At 40.8% G+C, this 22215-nt stretch overlaps 1 protein-coding gene across 1 annotated transcript in view; it reads left to right on the top strand.

Annotated features, from left to right (window-relative positions):
• The first annotated feature begins 701 nt into the window (after positions 1-701).
• LOC140013424 (uncharacterized) overlaps positions 702-22215 on the top strand; it is a 38279-nt gene continuing 16765 nt past the window's right edge. Inside the window, exons 1-2 of the mRNA XM_072062701.1 lie at positions 702-1160; positions 1539-1676. Coding sequence (XP_071918802.1) covers positions 702-1160; positions 1539-1676 — 597 coding nt within the window. The remainder of the gene's footprint in view (positions 1161-1538; positions 1677-22215) is intronic.

Here is a 22215-nt window from a genome sequence, read left to right as displayed (position 1 = left end):
TCGACCAGTTGCAAGGAGCAGTGGTCTTCTCGAAACTAGACCTCCGCCAAGGGTATTACCAGTTGCTAATTAGGAAGGAGGATATTCCGAAAATCACTTTCAACTCGAGATATGGGCATTACGAGTTCGCGGTTATGCCCTTTGGATTAACCAATGCTCCGGCCACCTTCATGGACTTGATGCATAGGGTTAAGCCCTGCTTGGACCAATTTGTCATTGTTTTCATTGATGACATCTTGGTTTATTCCAAATCTCGCGAGAAGCATGAGCAGCATTTGAGAATTGTTTTGCAAACCCTAAGAGAGCATCAGTTATATGCCAAGTTCAGTAAGTGCGAGTTTTGGTTGGAGAAAATCTCTTTCCTAGGGCATGTGATTTCCCAAGAAGGCATCTCGGTTGACCCGGCGAAAGTAGAGGCCGTGACCAATTGGTAGAGGCCAGAAAACCCCACAGAGATTCGTAGTTTTCTAGGGCTGGCTGGGTATTACCGACGTTTTATTAAAAACTTCTCCAAATTAGCAGGTCCTTTAACTGACCTGACGAAGAAACATGGTCGGTTCGTATGGAATGCCTGATGTGAGACAAGTTTTCAAGAATTAAAGAAAAGGTTGACCATGGCGCCGGTTTTAGTTCTGCCAAACGGAGTTGACGGCTTCGTTGTTTATACTGACGCGTCATAGGAAGGTCTAGGTTGTGTGCTAATGCAGAACCGAAATGTGATAGCATTTGCTTCTAGAAAGTTAAAACCCCACGAGCAGAACTACCCAACCCATGATCTGGAATTAGCCGCGGTTGATTTTGCTCTGAAGAAGTGGAGGCACTATCTGTACGGGGTAACATTCAAGGTGTACTCAGACCACAAGAGCCTTCGGTACCTCTTTTCACAAAAGGAGTTGAATATGAGGCAGCGGCGATGGATAGAATTTCTGGAGGATTACGACTACACTATCAACTACCATCCGGGGAAAGCGAACGTGGTGGCCGATGCCTTAAGTCGCAAGGTTCAGGTAACGGGGTTAATGATTAAAGAGTGGGATTTGTTGGAATCCATTTGTGAGTGGAAACCCTGTCTTGGGAGTCATAAGGTAGTTTTTGGCAACATTAAGGTAACCTCCACCCTCTTGGAGCGGATAAAAGGAGCTCAAAAGGAGGATTCAATGGTGAGGAAATGGGGGGAGAAGGTGGAAAAAGGGGAATCAACTGACTTCAACTTTAGTCCTGAGGGAATTTTAAGATACCGGAACCTAGTGGTGGTACCCAAAGAGGAAGCATTAAGGACGGAGATTTTAGAGGAGGCTCACCGATCCAAGTATACAATCCATCCGGGTAGTAGCAAGATGTATCAGGATCTCAAAGGAGCCAATTGGTGGGACAATATGAAGAAGGAAATCGCTCTGTACGTGCAAAAATGTCTCGTTTGCCAATAAGTTAAAGCAGAGTACCAAAAACCATCAGGCTTACTACAACCCCTTCAGATACCCGAATGGAAGTGGAAGAACATTACCATGGATTTCGTTTCAGGATTGCCACGAATACAGCGAGGACATGATGCCGTGTGGGTAATCGTGGATCGATTAACTAAATTGGCCCATTTCCTGCCAATAAACATGAAGTATTCCATGGATAAATTGGCTCAGGTGTACATGGACGAGATTGTAAGGTTACATGGCGTTCCGGTGAGCATCGTCTCCGATCGAGATCCCCGTTTTGTATCGCAGTTTTGGCAGAAGTTTCAAGAGACTTTGGGGACCAAACTCAATTTAAGCACTACCTATCACACTCAGACGGATGGACAATCGGAGCGAACAATCCAACTCTCGAGGACATGTTACGGACCTGCATTCTGGATTTTGGAGGTAACTGTGATCAACACATGACCTTAGTGAAGTTTGCATATAATAACAGTTACCATTCGTCAATTCAAATGGCTCCATACGAGGCACTATATGGACGAAAATGCCGGTCACCGATCTACTGGGACGAAGTTGGCGAGTGAAAGGCGCTAGATCCAGCAACTATTCCATGGATGGAGGAGGCTCGAGAAAAGGTCAAGTTGATACGACAACGACTCCAAACTGCTCAAAGCCGACAAAAGAGCTATGCAGACAATCGAAGAAAAGATTTGGAGTTCGAAATTGGGGACCATGTGTTTCTTAAAGTCACACCATTACGGAGCATCACAGCAAGTAGAGGAAAGAAGCTCCAACCGAGGTTCGTTGGACCTTACAAGATTCTCCAAAGGGTTGGTAAGGTAGCGTATCGCCTGGAACTACCGTCCAGTCTCTCTCGAATTCACGACGTCTTCCACGTCTCGATGCTTAAGAAGTACTACCCCGACCCATCCCATATCTTACAGCCAGAGGAAATTGATATAGATGAATCGCTCGCTTACGAAGAGAAACCTGTCCAATTGCTTGACCGGAAAGTTAAAGAATTGAGAAACAAGTAGATTCCGTTGGTTAAGATACTGTGGAGAAACCATGGGGTAGAGGAAGCTACCTGGGAGGTGGAAGAAGAGATGCAAAAGAAATACCCTGAACTTTTCATGAGTTAAGGTGAGAAATTTCGAGGGCGAAATTCTTTTAAGGGGGAGAGGGTGTGAGACCCCGTAAATTTTCTCATTTGCTAGGTTTTATTTTATTTAATGGCATGCTTTTCTGCATTTTCTTTATTAGAAAAATTTTCTAGATAATTTTTATGAGTAAATACAGTTTTTAGATGATTTTTCTAGTATTGGTTAGGTTTTGAGAAAATAAGAGCGTATACCGGACGTGGGACCCGCTAGTGCGGAAAGTTCGGTAAAATTCGGCCAGTTAGGTTAAGTATTGGATATCGGGTTTATTTTAGCAGGTGTTAAGAGATAACTGGAGGTCACTAGATGAATTGGTGTGAGAGGAACAAAAGGATAACCATGTATTAATTGAAGTGACAAGTGTCACTTGGTGACTAACCCTTGGACTTTGACCACACTATTCACTATTTTACCAATTTAATCAAACATTACCCAAAAATCATCCTTATTTGTAAGCTTCATGGCCGGCCCTCTCTAGGAAGAAAAGAAAAGAAAAGCTCTCCAATTTCTTGCTCCAATCTTGCTCAATCCAACAAACCAACCGATTAATCTTGAATTTTCTCCATAAAAACCCTTAGTTTAGTGATTATGAGGTGATTTGGAAGACTAAGGTGCTAAGTTGTCTCCTTTCTTTGGTTGATAAGGTGAGTAGCTAAGGAACCTCTCTTTTCTATCTAATGATGTGTAATTAGTGGCTTGTGGTAGTCTAAGAGGTGATTTTGTGGGCTATTTCATGATTTTGGTTGAGATTGGTGAATTTTTCTAATTATTCATGATTTTTCTGTTTTTATATGTTTTATATTGTGTGGCCATGGATGATGGTTGGGAATGGTTTAGAATGAAGCTATACTGCGTAAATTGTGGCTATTTGCGGAAACTTTCCACTTTGAAAGGAAATTTTGGAATTAGGGTTTCAATTAACCCCATTCTACCCGGTACTATTTCCCCTAGTTAGAGGCCGAATTAGCCTTGGGTAAAACATGAAAGTTGTAGAGAATGATATTTTATAGTTTCCTGCAAAATTTCAGCCCAATCGGAGCAACGTAGCCTGTGAAAAGACCGAAATACCCCTACTGCCCTGTTTCTGTCCGGAACTGATAATCCATGTCTGTAATTGGTTAGTTTGACCGGGAATACTACTGATTTGGTTGTTGATGTCTTCTTAAGAAATATAGCCTGGTATCTTAGCTTTCGGATGGCTTTGGAATCACTTGAATTGGACTTTCGTAGCCTGAATTATGGTTATTTAACCAGAATGCGGTTCGCTAACCTGTTAATGCGGTTCTAGTTTGGTACATTGGAATTTTGACCTAGTTGCACTACAAACTGGACTGAGTGGCCTTCTTCAACATTGTAGCCCTTTTTTTAAGCTTCGAAACAGTGTATATTGTACATCCATCCGATAATCGTAGTGTCGGTTGTGTCCAATATGCTAAACAATGTCAAAACTATTTTTGGGTTTTAGGGCTTAACTTTCATTTCCGGACTTTCCCTAGCTTACTTTAGTACTTATACGTTCTAATGGAGCCTTATTTTTGGTAGTATGTGGAATTGGTTTATGACTTGTAATCGAGTCTTATTGTGCTTGTTTGAATATTTTAGGGCGTGACGGTGATTCAAGACGCTCTTTGGGCGGAAGCTTATGAAATTTCATTTGCTTGCTTGGTGAGTGTACTACTCACTTGCTTGTTACTATGTGGATTTGTTACATTTGAACTTGATGTCTTGAATGCTTATTTGTACAGTTGAAACTGATTAAAGTGAGGGTGTACTTGATCGCTCTCACCCTTTTGTATTATATATGACTGTTTACTGTGGTACATGAAATATTGGATTTGGTGTCGTTTGGACGAGTATCCAACGGCCATTACTGTTGCTACTAAGATCAACCCCATTGGTAGTCGATTGAATCGAGCCAGCGAGGGCTTGGTCATGAAAATTGACGAGCCATGGGGACTGTTATATGGAATCTTGTAGTATGAGACTCTCGATTCCGGTATACTCGAGTATTACCAAAGTTAAACTGTTTGGAGTTCGGGCCCGGTAGGGGTATGTTGGGTGGAAGGAATGGAAGTAAAGTGGAGCCTGCGGTTGGTTACTCTTTAAACATTGACGGAGGGTCAATGTGGTCCGATCAAGAATACAAGCCAGGAAAGGGCTCTTGAGAGCCGTCCGTATCCTTTTACCAATTCTATTGATGTGTACTCTTGGCTTATTTCCTATTAGATGCATTGGAATGAAAAACTTTATGCTTATATGAACTTTGCTGCTTGAGTGATAGTATCTGACTGGGCGTAAGCTCACTCTATTCCTTTTGTTTTCCTTACAGGAATTTGAATACTTTTGGAATGGCTTTGACAGTAGGATGCCGAGTTGAGCTAGTTGTGAATACATTTTGTATAGCTCCTCATTGAATGAAACCCTAGATGTGTTTTGATCCGTTCCCTCTTTTGAATTGTAAGATTGAACCTGTACATGTGTAAATGAGCTTGGTAACTTTGGTATGCTATTTTGGCTTGTAAATCCTAAATTTCAAGGTGTATATGTTTGATTGATGTTTGGTTGGATTTGGGACAGATTCGGATTTCAAACGGCAAAAGAAAAATTTTTGGCGGGAAACAGCTGTAGACACCAAAATTTTAGCTTTTATTTATTTATTTATTTAGGTGATTTTTGTTTATTTTTGTTTTATTTATTTTTGTTTTTTGTTTATTTTATCTTATTTTTATTGTTTGTTAAGAGAATTGCTTTATTATTATTTAATTCATTGAAAAAATAAAAAAAATCAAAGGGACAAGAACAAGACACATAAGCCTATTTTGGGGTTTGAAATCTTAGCTTTTCATCTTGGGTTTAGTTTTTTGGGGTGCCTTTAAAATGCAAACAGCCGCAAGCCCAAGAAAATAGAGCGAGAGAGAGAGCTGGAGGAAGGGACTTCGGGAAAAAGATCAGAAAAAAAGAAAGAAACAGAGCAACAAGAGAGAAGGAGGGCTTCATTGAGAGTAAAGAAAGATAGAAAAAGAGAGCTAAAAAAGTAAATAAAACAGAGGGCAAGGGAAAAGGGGGGGGCAGAAAAGAAAACCGAACAAAAGGGGGAAGCCAAAAACAAAGAAAAAAAAAGAAGAAACCAGAACAGGGGCGGCAGAGCAGGGAAACAGGATACGACGGCTAGGGAGCTGAGGAAAAACCAGAGGAAGAGGAAACAGACCGACGGACAAAGGGATGGTGTCGCTGAAGCTTCAGAAGCGACTCGCCGCCAGCGTCCCCAAGTGCGGCAGAGGCAAGGTCTGGCTAGACCCCAATGAAGTCAACGAAATCTCCATGGCGGATTTTCATCAAAACACAAGAAAGCTGGTCAAGGATGGGTTCATCATCAGGAAGCCTACCAAGATTCACTCAAGGTCTCGTGCTCGCTAGATGAAATAGGCCAAGCGAAAGGAGCCACCACCTCACCGAACCCGCCATCATCGTCTGCGAATTTTCATCAAGCAAGAGTTTTGTAAGCTGTCTTCTCCCTTCAAAATTCAGTCTTTTCTTTTAAGCATGGACGCTCGAAACTCTGTTTTTTTTATCACAATTTCTTGGTGGAGTTGCCTACGTTTTCTGAAAGATTACTGCTTTGTTTGTTAATTGGGTTGAAATTTCTGGTTTTACTGTCAGTTTTGGGGCCAACCGAGACCTCATTTGAGTAACGAATTGCTGAAATTTCCATGCCCATTTAATGTTTGATAAAATGCCTAAACAAAGTCTTGAATCAAAAGATAAGGTTTCGTGCATCTTTTTGTACAAGTGTGAGAGGGATTCTGGCTAGCTTGTGTTTGTTAGTTGGAGAGAGGAAAAGAAACAGGGAATTTGGGAGTCGGTTCCTGTTTTTTTTTTTTGTATCAAATATTGGTTTCATATGTGGTGTGCAAAAAATTGCTGATATAGTTTGCCGTGGAGCTACTTTTCTTGAAAACAATTAAAGGCAAAAGAAAATGTTTGCCCTGTTTGCTGATTCACTGAGTAATGTTTGAACTAGAAGAATATGATTTCTCCAGTTTGCTAGATTGGCCTAAGAATCTGAGCATGGATAGATAGCAAATCACTCGCCAGTTTTTACCCACTACTTTCCCTTGCCTGTCCCCGTTGTTTTATGGGTTCCTATCGTTTAAATGTCTTTCTTTGGCTAACCTGTTGAATGTTGAGATCCTCTTTGATGACTATAAGTCATGCCCAGAATCCATGCGGCAAAATTTTGCCGGTTTGCATTGGCATCAGATGGTTGTCCCCATTTCTTTTCGATTATTTGCATGTCCCTCTGTCTGTATTCCTTGTTCCCCTGATTTGCATGAATTTGCATTGAAGTTTATCATTGGGTTGATGAATATTTCATCATGTCGGTTCTCATTTCTTCGAGTGCATGAAGAACTCGCTGTTTCTTTTTTTTCATCTTTGTTCACTTTCTGTTTTTACGTTCAGTCAATGATGTTTGCTTCATACCCTCATGATGTTAGCAACATGGTCTTGAGGTCATTGCATTTGTGTTCGGGTTGTTCCACGTCAATGCATTTTGGTCGGAATGAAGAATGGCAGCAGTCATGGACAAATCTTGTTTCTTTCCTCTGTTTGAATTAGACCTAAATAAGTGGTAATATAACTTCGTTATATTTTTAAAATGATTCGTTTCGAAAATTAATTTCCTAGAGCGCGTTTAGTAAAAATAGTGAATAGTACTTGGAGATTTTATCCGCGTAGTAGCCCAATAAGCTTGGAATATTGGGGGCTTGTACTATGGTCCTAAAATAGGTAATTTTATGAATAAATATTCAAGTGATAGTTAGTAGTGCAATCGTTATAGGAATTTTTCGAAAGTTCCGCGTTATAGCGGTAAAATTTGACGGTACACGTTTTCACACGCGCGACTTCAATTGAAGGACTTTAGACCCTTATTTCGGGACAATTAAGAGTGAATAATATTTACAAGAATATATATGCCTTGGAGGTTTAGTGCACTAGTGAACCAAACGCGCGAGAAAATCGAGTCCAAACGCACCCTAAATTGCACTATTTCAAGTTGACTTTGAGGTGCATTTTGCACCACACAAAGAATCTTCCTTTGGAAGCCAATTGCATCAGCACTCTCTCTCTCCTCACCTCACTTGGCCGAGCAACAAGAAAGGAGAAGAACTCTCCATTGTTCTTCATTTTTCATCTTCAATCCATGCACTAAAATCCACCCAAATCACACCAAACTTGGAGATCTCTTAGCAAACCACTTGGAGACTACATCTAGCTAAGGAGGAAGGGAGCTTTCACGGTTTCTTTGGAGCTTCAAGAGGGCCGAAAATTCTGACCTTGCAAACCAAAGGAGTAGGTAATGATCAACCCTTGGATTCTTATCTTTTGGAGATTATATGACAAGATTAAGCTCATGCATGCACTTAGTTACTTGATTATGGTGTAAAAATGTGATTGTGGGCTCTTGGAATTCCCACACTTGGGTTGTTGTTGCTGATGTGATGATTAATGGTGATTATATTGTTGGTTTAGTGATTATAATGATGCATTAGTGATGGGTAATTAGTGGAAACTTCATTGGGTGTAAGAAGCTAAACTTTCCGATTTTGCCCCTGCCATGTTCGGCCATTTCCAGGCCAATTTTTAATGGTTTAATTGCTTGAATTGGATGTTTGTAGGATGTATTAGATGTGTGAAAAATTTCATTGAAAAATAATGAGGTTTGAATGGGCAAATGAATTTTTTTTAGAAACCAGCAAATCTGGAAAACTGATTCGCGTATGCTCTGACCAGCAGTAGTAATTTGGCCATAACTCTGTCCTCGGATGTCGAAATCATGTGCCGTCGGTGGCGTTTGAAACTAGACCTTCCTAGCTTTAATTTGGTATATAATGCACGTTCTGATTCTTTGTGACCAAGCCGAACCAAATGTTTTAAGTTCGCTGTCCTGTTGCTCTGTTCATCTGGAATGAAGTGTTCAGGCAGCAACTTGATGCCCAAATTTGAACCAGATGAGTGCCGAATTTGGAAATGATTTCTTCTGTGATATTTTAACTCTATGAATTTATTTTCCAACGGCATAAGCCATGCTCAATTTCGAGCTATAATGACTGAGTTGTGACTGAATCAAGTGGACTGCTCTGTTTTGGAAAAACCCTAATGTTTGGACTGGTTTGGAACAAAATCTTGGAGTGAACTTGTTAGTTGATGTTTTTGATATTAAACACTTACCAAAGGTATCATGGGTATATCTTAGACCCTTATTTCACAAATGAACCATGGTTGGATAACTTTCTTGGTTAAACGATTGGAAAATTTGGAAAATGAAAGTCAAAGGCAGTTTGCCTTAGGATTTTTCTTGAACTTCGGTTGGCTCATTAACTACCTTGCCGAAGGTATTTTTCCCCGAAATTCGATAGAGAGATACTTTCAATATAGTATTGAAATACTGCCAATTTTGGTGCCGATTTAAGTTCGTTTCGATACCCAATTGAATTACTAAAGTTAGAGGTTCAAATCTGGAAAATTCTCATCCAGTCTTGAACTTGCTCAACTTCGGGCTACCGTATCTCGGTGCTCGAAACTCCGATTTTTGATCCGCTTGTTTTGTCCTACACTTCACTTGCAACACTAATTGAGCTGCAAATTTCAGAGGCCGGTTTGCAACGTGTGAATCGTGCCGGATTTTCAAAGTTGGCCGAAATCCAACTTAATTCTGCCTTGTAAACTGAAGCTGCGTCTTCAAGCCCATTTTTGATCACTTTCCACTTCGATTCATGGAAAAGTGTCTTCTAGGAACTTATAGTACTCTCTAAGAGGTTTCCAACGGTATAAGGTTTTCCAATTCTCGACTTATACCGAGCGAGTTATGATTTTTCAAAGATTCATCAAAAAACTGGAAAATTTTCCAATTTCAAAGAAATAGAGTTTTTCAAAAACTCTTTATTCTTTTGATGTTCTTAAACGTTTTGTTTACGATTTTCATGACCAAAACTCAAATAATATTGTACATGATAAAAGGCAAGTTGAACCTCGATTTACGTGTAATTGAGGTTCCTTTTTGCGAAATAATCCTTAGATTGTACTAATGTACAATCTTCTTGATAAGTGGGTTAATTGTATGATTATTCGCTATTAAATTGCCAGGCGCGCAAGGAGACCTTCAAGAGGATCTCACCGTGGACACTTGAACTTCCGGGAAATAATTCTTATTGAATTGCTCGGTGAGTGTCAAGTGTGTGAATATTGATACTTGCTTATTTGTGGTATTTGTTGAAAGTTTTAAAAACAAGGGCGGGTGCGTACTTTATCGCACTCGTTCTACTTTCAAATGAATGAATGAAATGTATTGAATGAATGAATGAAATGCAATGTTATGTCATGAATGCTTGTGTCGTTGGAGTGAACCTCCTCGACCTTCCAATGAATGGGGGACGCCCAAACTCATAGGCCGTCCTTAGACTCGAGCCAGCAATGGGCTTGGTCGGGGATTTGGACGAGCCATGAGATACACATAAGCTCGACCTAATAAGAGGTCTTGCTTGGCATACTCGTCGAGTATCGCCCTAAAAATAGACTTGTGGGCCCTTGGGGTGTACGGTGGACGGAGGGAAGAAAGTGGTGATCTACGGAAATGGAAATACCGACCCGGTTGACAGGAGGGTCAATGCGGGAAAGTATACGAATGACATCGACAGATCGAGTGGAACTTAGCTCCTGAGAGCTACTATATCCTTGAATTGTTTCTGATTACTTTTCCTGTTTGATAGATTGATTATTGAAAAGACATGGCTTTATTTATTAAAGTTGGGATTGTTATTTGATTACGTGCTTGCATGTGTGTTCTTGGCCTCACGAGCGTTTAGCTCACCCTATAGTTTTGTTTTCCTTAACAGGACCGACTCTTGGAGAAATATGGAGAAACCATCCGTTGTAATTTTGTTAAGACTCCTGTTATATATTTTGACTAGGCCCTGGTTTGGGTTGTACTTTTGGAAATTGTAAACTTGAAATGTTTGGGCCCTGATGTGTACTTTGAATTGAAGTCGTTTCATGATTACCCGATGTACTGGTTATACATTAAGTGACTTATTAAGCTTGAACGCTTCCGCATTATTGTATTCATGTTGCTCTCATCGAAGTGCTTAATTCGGTTTTAAATTGAATGGAATTGCTTGAGTCCTGGCGAGAGCTGGGCAGGCGTCCGCGGATACCCTTTGGTCCGCCTTAGGGAGATGTGGGGCGTCACAGTTGGTATCAGAGCACTAGGTTAGAGGTCTATATGGGAGACATATTAGATACTCTACCTTTAAGACTCGATATGGGATAACTTAATCCTACCCTAAGTGATACTTGAGGCGAGCTAGCAACTAAGTTAGTCCTACCTCAAGTGACGGATGGGATGAACCAGCTATTAAGATAGACATGCATTGCAGGATATTGGAACTGAGTAGTGATTTAAGTTTCTAACCTGAAAAATATTATTATTGTTATTATTTTGCAGGGATGGCTGATGGAAACGGAGCCCCGGCAGCTAACGGGAATGGCCATGCGAATGGTCATTACGAGCCCCTTAGGACTATCTACTACCGATCTATAGCAGGAGGAGCTCGTGTACGCTACTCACCCTATGACAGATACCCTCGATGTTCGTGTAGGTTGACCTTCGCCTACCCGAACCATCTAGTGTTTGCTTTGGACGACGAGCGTCGTCAGTTGGTGGATGCCAACCGAGATCTACAGGCTGAGGTAGATGAGCTTAGGCAGATGGTGGGCGCTCAGGGTGAGCAGATTGCTGAGCTTGAGGAGGTGCTAGAGGGTGAGGTAGCCACATCTGCAGTGGTTAATGAGGAGCTTCGGGATACTAGGGCTCGACTCATTAGGTTAGCACGAGATGTCCGTACTCGGGCTTTCGAGATGCTGGTTGATGCTACTAGTCTGGTTGAGGACGCTGCTGCGGTGATTCCTGATGATGAGGAGGAGGATCCGGAGGAGGATCCCGAGGAGGAGGTTCCTCCTGATAGCCCTGCTATGGACTAGGATCTTGGTCGTTGACCCCTTTTGACTTTTGACTGGTACAGTTAGGACTAGTTAGGGTGACGCGAGTGCTGAGGCCATTGTATTTTGCATGCTTGTGTGGCCTACTTTTGGGCACTTGTTCTTACTTTAGTCTTCTGTGACTAGAAGTATACTTCTGAGCACCTGTGTGCTATATTTTGTGAATTGTCCCTAACTTGCTAATTGTACGAACTTGACATGCTTATGAATGTAAATTATTGTTAATTTTAATGCTTTCTTGGTTAGTTCTAATTTCGATATATTTCTTGTTTGCTGGTTAAATTAATTTATTTCCTTGCACTAGGCACCTTTAGACTAATGGAGGGACTAAGGAGTGGTCGAGGTCGTGGGCGAGCGTCTAGACAGGCCCAACCTCAGGGGGATGACCAGGGTTCGGCAACTGGACCGACCCAGGGACAGGAAAACGTTGAGGGTAACCAAGTGGCTACTGCCATCAATAGGATGACTGATATCCTAGAACGTCTAGCGGAGAGACAGGGTCCTGGACCATTTAACCAACCTGGGGCCCAGGATAGGGGAGAGGATAGAGCTCTGGAAAGATTCCTAAAGTTTAACCCGCCTAAGTTTATGGGTGAACCTGACCCCGAAGTAGCGGAGAATTGGTTAGAAAGGATGACCAACATATTCGCCGCTCTAGACTATACTGAGGATAGACGAGTGAACTTTGCTGCTTTTCAATTTGAGGGAGTAGCCCGTGCTTGGTGGGATTTGATAAAAGGAAAATGGGAAAGAGCTCGAACCCCTTGGACTTGGGAGAATTTCACCCGGGAGTTTAATGAAAAGTTTCTTCCGCCCTTGATCCAAGAGAAAAGGGAGGACGAATTTATTAAGTTGAAACAAGGAACCCTTACTGTCGCAGAGTATGAAGGGAAGTTCACTAAACTTTCCAAATACGCTCCTGAGTTAGTAGCCGATGAACGGAGAAGGATTAGAAGGTTCATACAGGGACTTAATGTGGAACTTCAGGAGGGCCTGGCTGCAGCCCAAATCTCTACTTTTACTGAGGCTTTAGAGAAAGCGCAAAGGGTTGAGAATGCAAGATCTCAAGTGAGGGATTTCCACAATAGAAAGAGGAATTTCCCTAGTCGCACTACTGGGCAGACCAGTAAGTTTGTTCACCCTTCTAAAAAGGGAAGAGGGGAAGGGGGAACGAGAACTGCTGGAGCTTCTAGGGGAGCTCTATCTAGGGGAGGTCGTAGCGGGACGACTCAAGCTAGGGGAGCACCATCTGTTGGATCGACTGTGACCCCTCAAGTTACTTGTGGGTATTGTGGTAAACCCAACCACTCTGAGAATGACTGCTGGAGAAAGCTGGGAAAATGCTTGCTGTGTGGGAGCACTGAGCATCAGATCGCGAATTGTCCGAAATCGTCAAAGGCAGGGGGAAGCCTGCAGAGGCCTGAAAAATCAACCTCTAAGCAGACCAGTGCCGGAGGGAGTCGACCGAAAGTACCGGCTAGGGTCTACGCATTGGACTATCCACAAGCTCCAGATGCGACCGAAGTGGTCGAAGGTACAATTCCAATCTTTCACCGCCTAGCTAGGGTTTTAATTGATCCGGGTGCTACGCACTCTTTTGTAAACCCTGATTTCATGAGTGGAATAGACTTGAAGCCAATTAAGTTACCATATGACTTGGAGGTTAAAACACCCACTGGGGACAAAAGTCTAATTGCTAATATGGTGTATAAGAATAGTGAAATTTGCGTGAGGGAAAGAAAATTGCTGGCCGATTTGATAGGCTTAGCGATTAAAGGATATGATGTGATCCTAGGGATGGATTGGTTAGCCCGTTATAACGCTCAGTTAAATTGTAGGACGAAAATTGTAGAATTGTGTATTCCAGGGGAGGCAACCTTGAAATTGGATGTAAGGGGTAAGTTAGCCTCGTCTGCGCTTATTTCGGGAATTCGGGCTAGAAAGTTGTTAAGTAAAGGAGCTCAAGGGTATTTGGCTTTTCTTATTAATACCCCTAACGATAAGGTGAATCTGGAGGACACACCGGTAGTAAAAGAATTTTCTGATGTTTTTCCTGAAGAATTGGAGTCTCTACCCCCGGAACGGGATATAGCTTTTAAAATTGATTTAGCTCCGGGAACAGCACCTATATCAAGGACACCATACAGGATGGCTCCAGCTGAGTTGAAGGAGTTGAAGTTACAATTACAGGATTTGTTGGAACGAGGTTTTATACGGGAGAGTGATTCCCCGTGGGGAGCCCCAGTTTTGTTTGTAAAGAAGAAGGATGGGAGTTTGAGGTTATGTATAGATTATCGGGGCTTAAATGATGTTACGATTAAGAATAAATACCCACTGCCCCACATTGATGAACTGTTTGACCAACTGCAAGGGGCGGTAGTGTTTTCAAAGTTGGATCTAAGGCAAGGTTACTATCAATTGAGGATTTTGGAGAAGGATATACCTAAGACTGCTTTTAACTCAAGGTATGGGCACTTCGAGTTTGCAGTGATGCCTTTTGGGTTAACCAATGCACCTGCCGCTTTCATGGATTTAATGCATAGGGTTTTTAAGCCCTACTTAGATCAATTTGTGGTGATTTTCATTGATGACATTTTGGTGTATTCTAAAAATGTGAAAGATCATGAGAAACATTTGAGGATTGTTTTACAAATCTTGAGGGAACATCAGTTATATGCTAAGTTTAGCAAGTGTGAATTTTGGCTAAAGGAAGTGACTTTCCTAGGGCACATAATTTCTAAGGATGGGATTAAAGTGGATCCAGCTAAAGTGGAAGCTGTTTCGAAATGGAAACGACCGGAAAACCCAACGGAAGTTCGGAGTTTTATAGGACTGGCAGGATATTACCGGAGATTCATCCAGGATTTTTCGAAAATTGCTGGACCTATGACTGAGTTGACCAAGAAAAATGGAAAATTTATTTGGAGTTCTAAGTGTGAAGGAAGTTTTCAGGAGTTGAAAAGACGGTTGACTAGAGCGCCTGTCCTAGCTCTACCAAATGGACATGATAGTTTTGTGGTTTATACAGATGCATCTAAGGAAGGTTTGGGATGTGTTTTGATGCAAAATGATAGGGTGATAGCTTATGCCTCCAGAAAGTTGAAACCGCATGAAGGAAATTATCCGACCCATGATTTGGAGTTAGCGGCTGTGGTCTTTGCTTTGAAGAAATGGAGACACTATTTATACGGAGTGACATTTGAGGTTTTTACAGATCACAAAAGCCTTAAGTACTTATTTTCTCAGAAGGAGCTGAATTTAAGGCAACGTAGATGGATGGAATTTTTGGAAGATTATGACTGCACGATTAAGTACCATCCTGGGAAGGCCAATGTAGTGGCCGATGCTTTGAGCCGTCAGGTACAAATGGCTGGATTGATGGTTAAGGAATTTCGATTGTTGGAAGAAGTTAGCTATTGGAATCCCCGATTAGAACCAAGGAAAGTGATTTTGGGGAACATTGTGATCACCTCCACTTTATTGGAACGTATTAAGGAATCTCAGGAAAAGGACCCTGAAATGCGAAAGTTGGTGGAGAAAGTCAAGATGGGAGACCAGACCGATTTCATTTCGGGATCAGATGGAATATTAAGATTTCGAAATCGGGTGGTTATGCCAAAGGATGAAGGGCTTAGAAAAGAAATTTTGGAAGAGGCACACCGATCAAAGTTTACAGTACATCCAGGAGGGAACAAAATGTACCAAGACTTGAAAGGTCTTTATTGGTGGAAAAATATGAAGAAGGAAATTGCCCAATTTGTTCAGACATGCTTGGTTTGTCAACAGGTTAAAGCCGAACATCAGAAACCATCTGGGCTTTTGCAACCTCTAGAAATACCTGAGTGGAAATGGGAAAATATTACCATGGATTTTGTATCAGGCTTACCAAGGACACAGAGAGGCCATAATGCCATTTGGGTGATAGTAGATAGATTGACTAAATCAGCTCATTTTCTGCCGATTAATATGAAATATCCATTGGAGAAGTTGGCCAGATTGTACTTGGATGAGATCATCAGACTACATGGTATACCTGTGAGTATTGTGTCGGATAGGGATCCAAGATTTGTTTCGAGGTTTTGGCAAAAGATGCAAGAAGTGTTGGGGACTAAGTTGAACTTTAGTACCACCTATCATCCCCAGACTGATGGACAATCTGAAAGAACAATTCAAACTCTTGAGGACATGTTGAGGACTTGTGTACTGGACTTTGGAGAGAATTGGAGTAAGTTCTTGACTTTAGTGGAATTTGCCTATAACAATAGTTTCCACTCTTCTATTCAAATGGCTCCGTATGAGGCACTTTATGGTCGGAAGTGTAGATCCCCAATTTGTTGGGATGAAGTAGGTGAACGGAAAATTTTAGACGCGACTACTGTATCTTGGATTGAGGAGGCCAATGAAAAGGTGAAATTGGTACGGCAAAGAATTCAAACCGCTCAGAGTAGACAAAAAAATTATGCCGACAATCGGAGGAAGGATTTGGAGTTCACTGTTGGAGATATGGTATTTCTCAAGATTACGCCTTTAAAAGCAAGTTTGATGTCCGGAAAAGGGAAGAAACTACAACCAAGGTTTGTAGGGCCTTATAAGATTATTCAGCGAGTTGGGAATGTAGCCTATAAGCTGGAATTACCACCGAGTTTATCTCGTATCCATAACGTGTTTCATGTGTCCATGCTTAAGAAGTATCATCCAGACCCCTCTCATGTTTTACAACCGGAGAATATTGAGATTGATGAAACCCTGACCTATGAGGAGAGACCGGTAAAACTTCTGGATCGAAAGGTGAAGGAATTGAGGAACAAGCAGATACCACTAGTGAAAGTTTTATGGAAGAACCATGGAGTAGAAGAAGCAACATGGGAAGTTGAAGAGACAATCAGAGAGAAGTATCCAGACTTGTTCATCGACCAAGGTAAATTTCGAGGACGAAATTTTCTTAAGGGGGAGAGGATGTGAGGACTCGCAAAAACTATTATTTTATGCCTAATTTATGGCTTAATAAATCATTTAATTGAATTTTATTTCCAAAGAATATTTTCTAGTCTTATTAGACCTAAATAAGTGGTAATATAACTTCGTTATATTTTTAAAATGATTCGTTTCGAAAATTAATTTCCTAGAGCGCGTTTAGTAAAAATAGTGAATAGTACTTGGAGATTTTATCCGCGTAGTAGCCCAATAAGCTTGGAATATTGGGGGCTTGTACTATGGTCCTAAAATAGGTAATTTTATGAATAAATATTCAAGTGATAGTTAGTAGTGCAATCGTTATAGGAATTTTTCGAAAGTTCCGCGTTATAGCGGTAAAATTTGACGGTACGCGTTTTCACACGCGCGACTTCAATTGAAGGACTTTAGACCCTTATTTCGGGACAATTAAGAGTGAATAATATTTACAAGAATATATATGCCTTGGAGGTTTAGTGCACTAGTGAACCAAACGCGCGAGAAAATCGAGTCCAAACGCACCCTAAATTGCACTATTTCAAGTTGACTTTGAGGTGCATTTTGCACCACACAAAGAATCTTCCTTTGGAAGCCAATTGCATCAGCACTCTCTCTCTCCTCACCTCACTTGGCCGAGCAACAAGAAAGGAGAAGAACTCTCCATTGTTCTTCATTTTTCATCTTCAATCCATGCACTAAAATCCACCCAAATCACACCAAATTTGGAGATCTCTTAGCAAACCACTTGGAGACTACATCTAGCTAAGGAGGAAGGGAGCTTTCACGGTTTCTTTGGAGCTTCAAGAGGGCCGAAAATTCTGACCTTGCAAACCAAAGGAGTAGGTAATGATCAACCCTTGGATTCTTATCTTTTGGAGATTATATGACAAGATTAAGCTCATGCATGCACTTAGTTACTTGATTATGGTGTAAAAATGTGATTGTGGGCTCTTGGAATTCCCACACTTGGGTTGTTGTTGCTGATGTGATGATTAATGGTGATTATATTGTTGGTTTAGTGATTATAATGATGCATTAGTGATGGGTAATTAGTGGAAACTTCATTGGGTGTAAGAAGCTAAACTTTCCGATTTTGCCCCTGCCATGTTCGGCCATTTCCAGGCCAATTTTTAATGGTTTAATTGCTTGAATTGGATGTTTGTAGGATGTATTAGATGTGTGAAAAATTTCATTGAAAAATAATGAGGTTTGAATGGGCAAATGAATTTTTTTTAGAAACCAGCAAATCTGGAAAACTGATTCGCGTATGCTCTGACCAGCAGTAGTAATTTGGCCATAACTCTGTCCTCGGATGTCGAAATCATGTGCCGTTGGTGGCGTTTGAAACTAGACCTTCCTAGATTTAATTTGGTATATAATGCACGTTCTGATTCTTTGTGACCAAGCCGAACCAAATGTTTTAAGTTCGCTGTCCTGTTGCTCTGTTCATCTGGAATGAAGTGTTCAGGCAGCAACTTGATGCCCAAATTTGAACCAGATGGGTGCCGAATTTGGAAATGATTTCTTCTGTGATATTTTAACTCTATGAATGTATTTTCCAACGGCGTAAGCCATGCTCAATTTCGAGCTATAATGACTGAGTTGTGACTGAATCAAGTGGACTGCTCTGTTTTGGAAAAACCCTAATGTTTGGACTGGTTTGGAACAAAATCTTGGAGTGAACTTGTTAGTTGATGTTTTTGATATTAAACACTTACCAAAGGTATCATGGGTATATCTTAGACCCTTATTTCACAAATGAACCATGGTTGGATAACTTTCTTGGTTAAACGATTGGAAAATTTGGAAAATGAAAGTCAAAGGCAGTTTGCCTTAGGATTTTTCTTGAACTTCGGTTGGCTCATTAACTACCTTGCCGAAGGTATTTTTCCCCGAAATTCGATAGAGAGATACTTTCCATATAGTATTGAAATACTGCCAATTTTGGTGCCGATTCAAGTTCGTTTCGATACCCAATTGAATTACTAAAGTTAGAGGTTCAAATCTGGAAAATTCTCATCCAGTCTTGAACTTGCTCAACTTCGGGCTACCGTATCTCGGTGCTCGAAACTCCGATTTTTGATCCGCTTGTTTTGTCCTACACTTCACTTGCAACACTAATTGAGCTGCAAATTTCAGAGGCCGGTTTGCAACGTGTGAATCGTGCCGGATTTTCAAAGTTGGCCGAAATCCAACTTAATTCTGCCTTGTAAACTGAAGCTGCGTCTTCAAGCCCATTTTTGATCACTTTCCACTTCGATTCATGGAAAAGTGTCTTCTAGGAACTTATAGTACTCTCTAAGAGGTTTCCAACGGTATAAGGTTTTCCAATTCTGGACTTATACCGAGCGAGTTATGATTTTTCAAAAATTCATCAAAAAACTGGAAAATTTTCCAATTTCAAAGAAATAGAGTTTTTCAAAAACTCTTTATTCTTTTGATGTTCTTAAACGTTTTGTTTACGATTTTCATGACCAAAACTCAAATAATATTGTACATGATAAAAGGCAAGTTGAACCTCGATTTACGTGTAATTGAGGTTCCTTTTTGCGAAATAATCCTTAGATTGTACTAATGTACAATCTTCTTGATAAGTGGGTTAATTGTATGATTATTCGCTATTAAATTGCCAGGCGCGCAAGGAGACCTTCAAGAGGATCTCACCGTGGACACTTGAACTTCCGGGAAATAATTCTTATTGAATTGCTCGGTGAGTGTCAAGTGTGTGAATATTGATACTTGCTTATTTGTGGTATTTGTTGAAAGTTTTAAAAACAAGGGCGGGTGCGTACTTTATCGCACTCGTTCTACTTTCAAATGAATGAATGAAATGTATTGAATGAATGAATGAAATGCAATGTTATGTCATGAATGCTTGTGTCGTTGGAGTGAACCTCCTCGACCTTCCAATGAATGGGGGACGCCCAAACTCATAGGCCGTCCTTAGACTCGAGCCAGCAATGGGCTTGGTCGGGGATTTGGACGAGCCATGAGATACACATAAGCTCGACCTAATAAGAGGTCTTGCTTGGCATACTCGTCGAGTATCGCCCTAAAAATAGACTTGTGGGCCCTTGGGGTGTACGGTGGACGGAGGGAAGAAAGTGGTGATCTACGGAAATGAAAATATCGACCCGGTTGACAGGAGGGTCAATGCGGGAAAGTATACGAATGACATCGACAGATCGAGTGGAACTTAGCTCCTGAGAGCTACTATATCCTTGAATTGTTTCTGATTACTTTTCCTGTTTGATAGATTGATTATTGAAAAGACATGGCTTTATTTATTAAAGTTGGGATTGTTATTTGATTACGTGCTTGCATGTGTGTTCTTGGCCTCACGAGCGTTTAGCTCACCCTATAGTTTTGTTTTCCTTAACAGGACCGACTCTTGGAGAAATATGGAGAAACCATCCGTTGTAATTTTGTTAAGACTCCTGTTATATATTTTGACTAGGCCCTGGTTTGGGTTGTACTTTTGGAAATTGTAAACTTGAAATGTTTGGGCCCTGACGTGTACTTTGAATTGAAGTCGTTTCATGATTACCCGATGTACTGGTTATACATTAAATGACTTATTAAGCTTGAACGCTTCCGCATTATTGTATTCATGTTGCTCTCATCGAAGTGCTTAATTCGGTTTTAAATTGAATGGAATTGCTTGAGTCCTGGCGAGAGCTGGGCAGGCGTCCGCGGATACCCTTTGGTCCGCCTTAGGGAGATGTGGGGCGTCACAGAATGTGTTTGAGAGCTGCTAAGAGCTTGCGAATAAAAATTGCAGAAGGATAGCTTCATAGCTTCAGTTGCGGAAATAAAGAAAGCCTCGTAGCATGCATGAAAAATTTCCAAAATTGCATTCTAACCCCTCAAGCTGCCCCTTGTTCTGTTTTGGCCCCAGAAATGAATAAAATGGCCCAATGGCCTGGCTTGCCAAGAATCTGGAAACCAAAGTTGCAAATCAGTCCTCAAACTTTTCCTTAATTATGCTACGGCCCTAAAAACTTTAGGCTTCTTTCAATTAAGCCCTCAATTTAATTACAAATAGGTCCCTGTATTTTATTTTTCTTTAATTGCGACCCCGGATTTACTCGATCTTTTTCTTCTTTTAACCTTTTCATATATCGCATTTGGATGTTTAGGGTTGCATTTTTCCTTTTTTAGGATTTTTACATTTCGCGCGTATCAACTCACTCCCTCACCTTTTTGCGTACGATTGATTTGATGGATGGATGGTTTATTTATGTGAATCCCACGCTTTGCATTGCATTTGGGTAGGGGGATATTTCCCTAGAGTCTCGCATTGGTTCTTGATCCCTCTCCTCAAAAATAAGAAGCATTTCATACATGCACGTATAGTCTTATTTACCCTATTTTTTTTTTATCGTGGGCGCTATCCCACATCTCCCTGTAGGATTAGGATTGATTTCCTTAGGTAGGTGGATGGTGTGCACTGCGCCCGTAACGATGCCTAAGGGATCACTCGAGCCACCAACCGAAGGCCCTGGGAGTGATGACCCTTCGCCTTTAGGTTTGAAGGCTTGGGAGCCGAAACCTTATCGAGTCTAGATGCATTAGTGAGTCAAATCTCATGCATCCATATTAGGAATGCCTTAGGTTAGAGTCGACTTTATCCTGAATTAGGGACACTAGGCACGAGGGGAGGGATTTCAACCCTTTTTCCTTATTTTGCTTTCTATATTTTATTATTTGATTGCCACAACGTGTTATGTGTTGTTTATTGAGCTAACTTTCCTTGTCTCTTGTCTTTTGAATTCACAAACGTTTGGAAATAAGAGGCCTGGCATGATCCTCTTTTAGGACCAACCCTTATAGATAGGCTATTGCACGTTTAGAAATTCTGATATATTTCATTCGCAAATTAATAATGATATATCATTTTAGGCCTACCCTGGCATATAAAGGGTTCCTTAGGTCACGTTTTCATTTAAATTGCATATTTTATTGCTTTAATAAACTGGCATCATGCATCCACTTTAGAGGGAATGCTATTTAGGGAATCCCGTATTAGGAACAAACCGCCCTGTGTCTCGGATATACAATCCAATGAGGCTTGCACGTTTGTATTTTTTACCATCCAAAGAGGTAGTGCACGAGGCAAAGCAATTTTTGCACATTAGAATATGGGTATCTAACAATCATCTTTTGGCCATTTTAAACAAAATTGGTAAAAATTCCCTTGTGTAAAGGACATTAATTTGAAGAAGTTCACAAATGATTTCTCACTGTTGTGACGATAAATATAGAGGCCAAATCTTGATTTTAGGAGGCTCATAGATTAATGCATTGCAAAGATTTTCTTGAAACTACCAATGGGTAGACAATTCGATCAATTTTTGAATAAACCATCAATTTCATCCAATCCATTTTATCAATTCATTCAAATTTAGAACAATCTAATCATTTTTAAATAAATCATTAACTCCATTTGGCCAATTTACCCATTTTTAGGGCAATCGAGTCGATTTTGAAGAGATCGTCAATTTCATTCAAGTTATATGACCAGTCTACCTATTTTTAGGGCAATTCGGTCGATTTTGAATAAATCATCAATTTCATTCTATTCATTTGACCCGCTTATTCCCCTTTAGGGTTTAAGTCTAAGGTTCATTGAA

The sequence above is a fragment of the Coffea arabica genome, chromosome 8c (assembly GCF_036785885.1).
Source record: "Coffea arabica cultivar ET-39 chromosome 8c, Coffea Arabica ET-39 HiFi, whole genome shotgun sequence".
NCBI lineage: Eukaryota > Viridiplantae > Streptophyta > Magnoliopsida > Gentianales > Rubiaceae > Coffea > Coffea arabica.
This window is presented reverse-complemented; position numbering and strand designations above follow the sequence as displayed.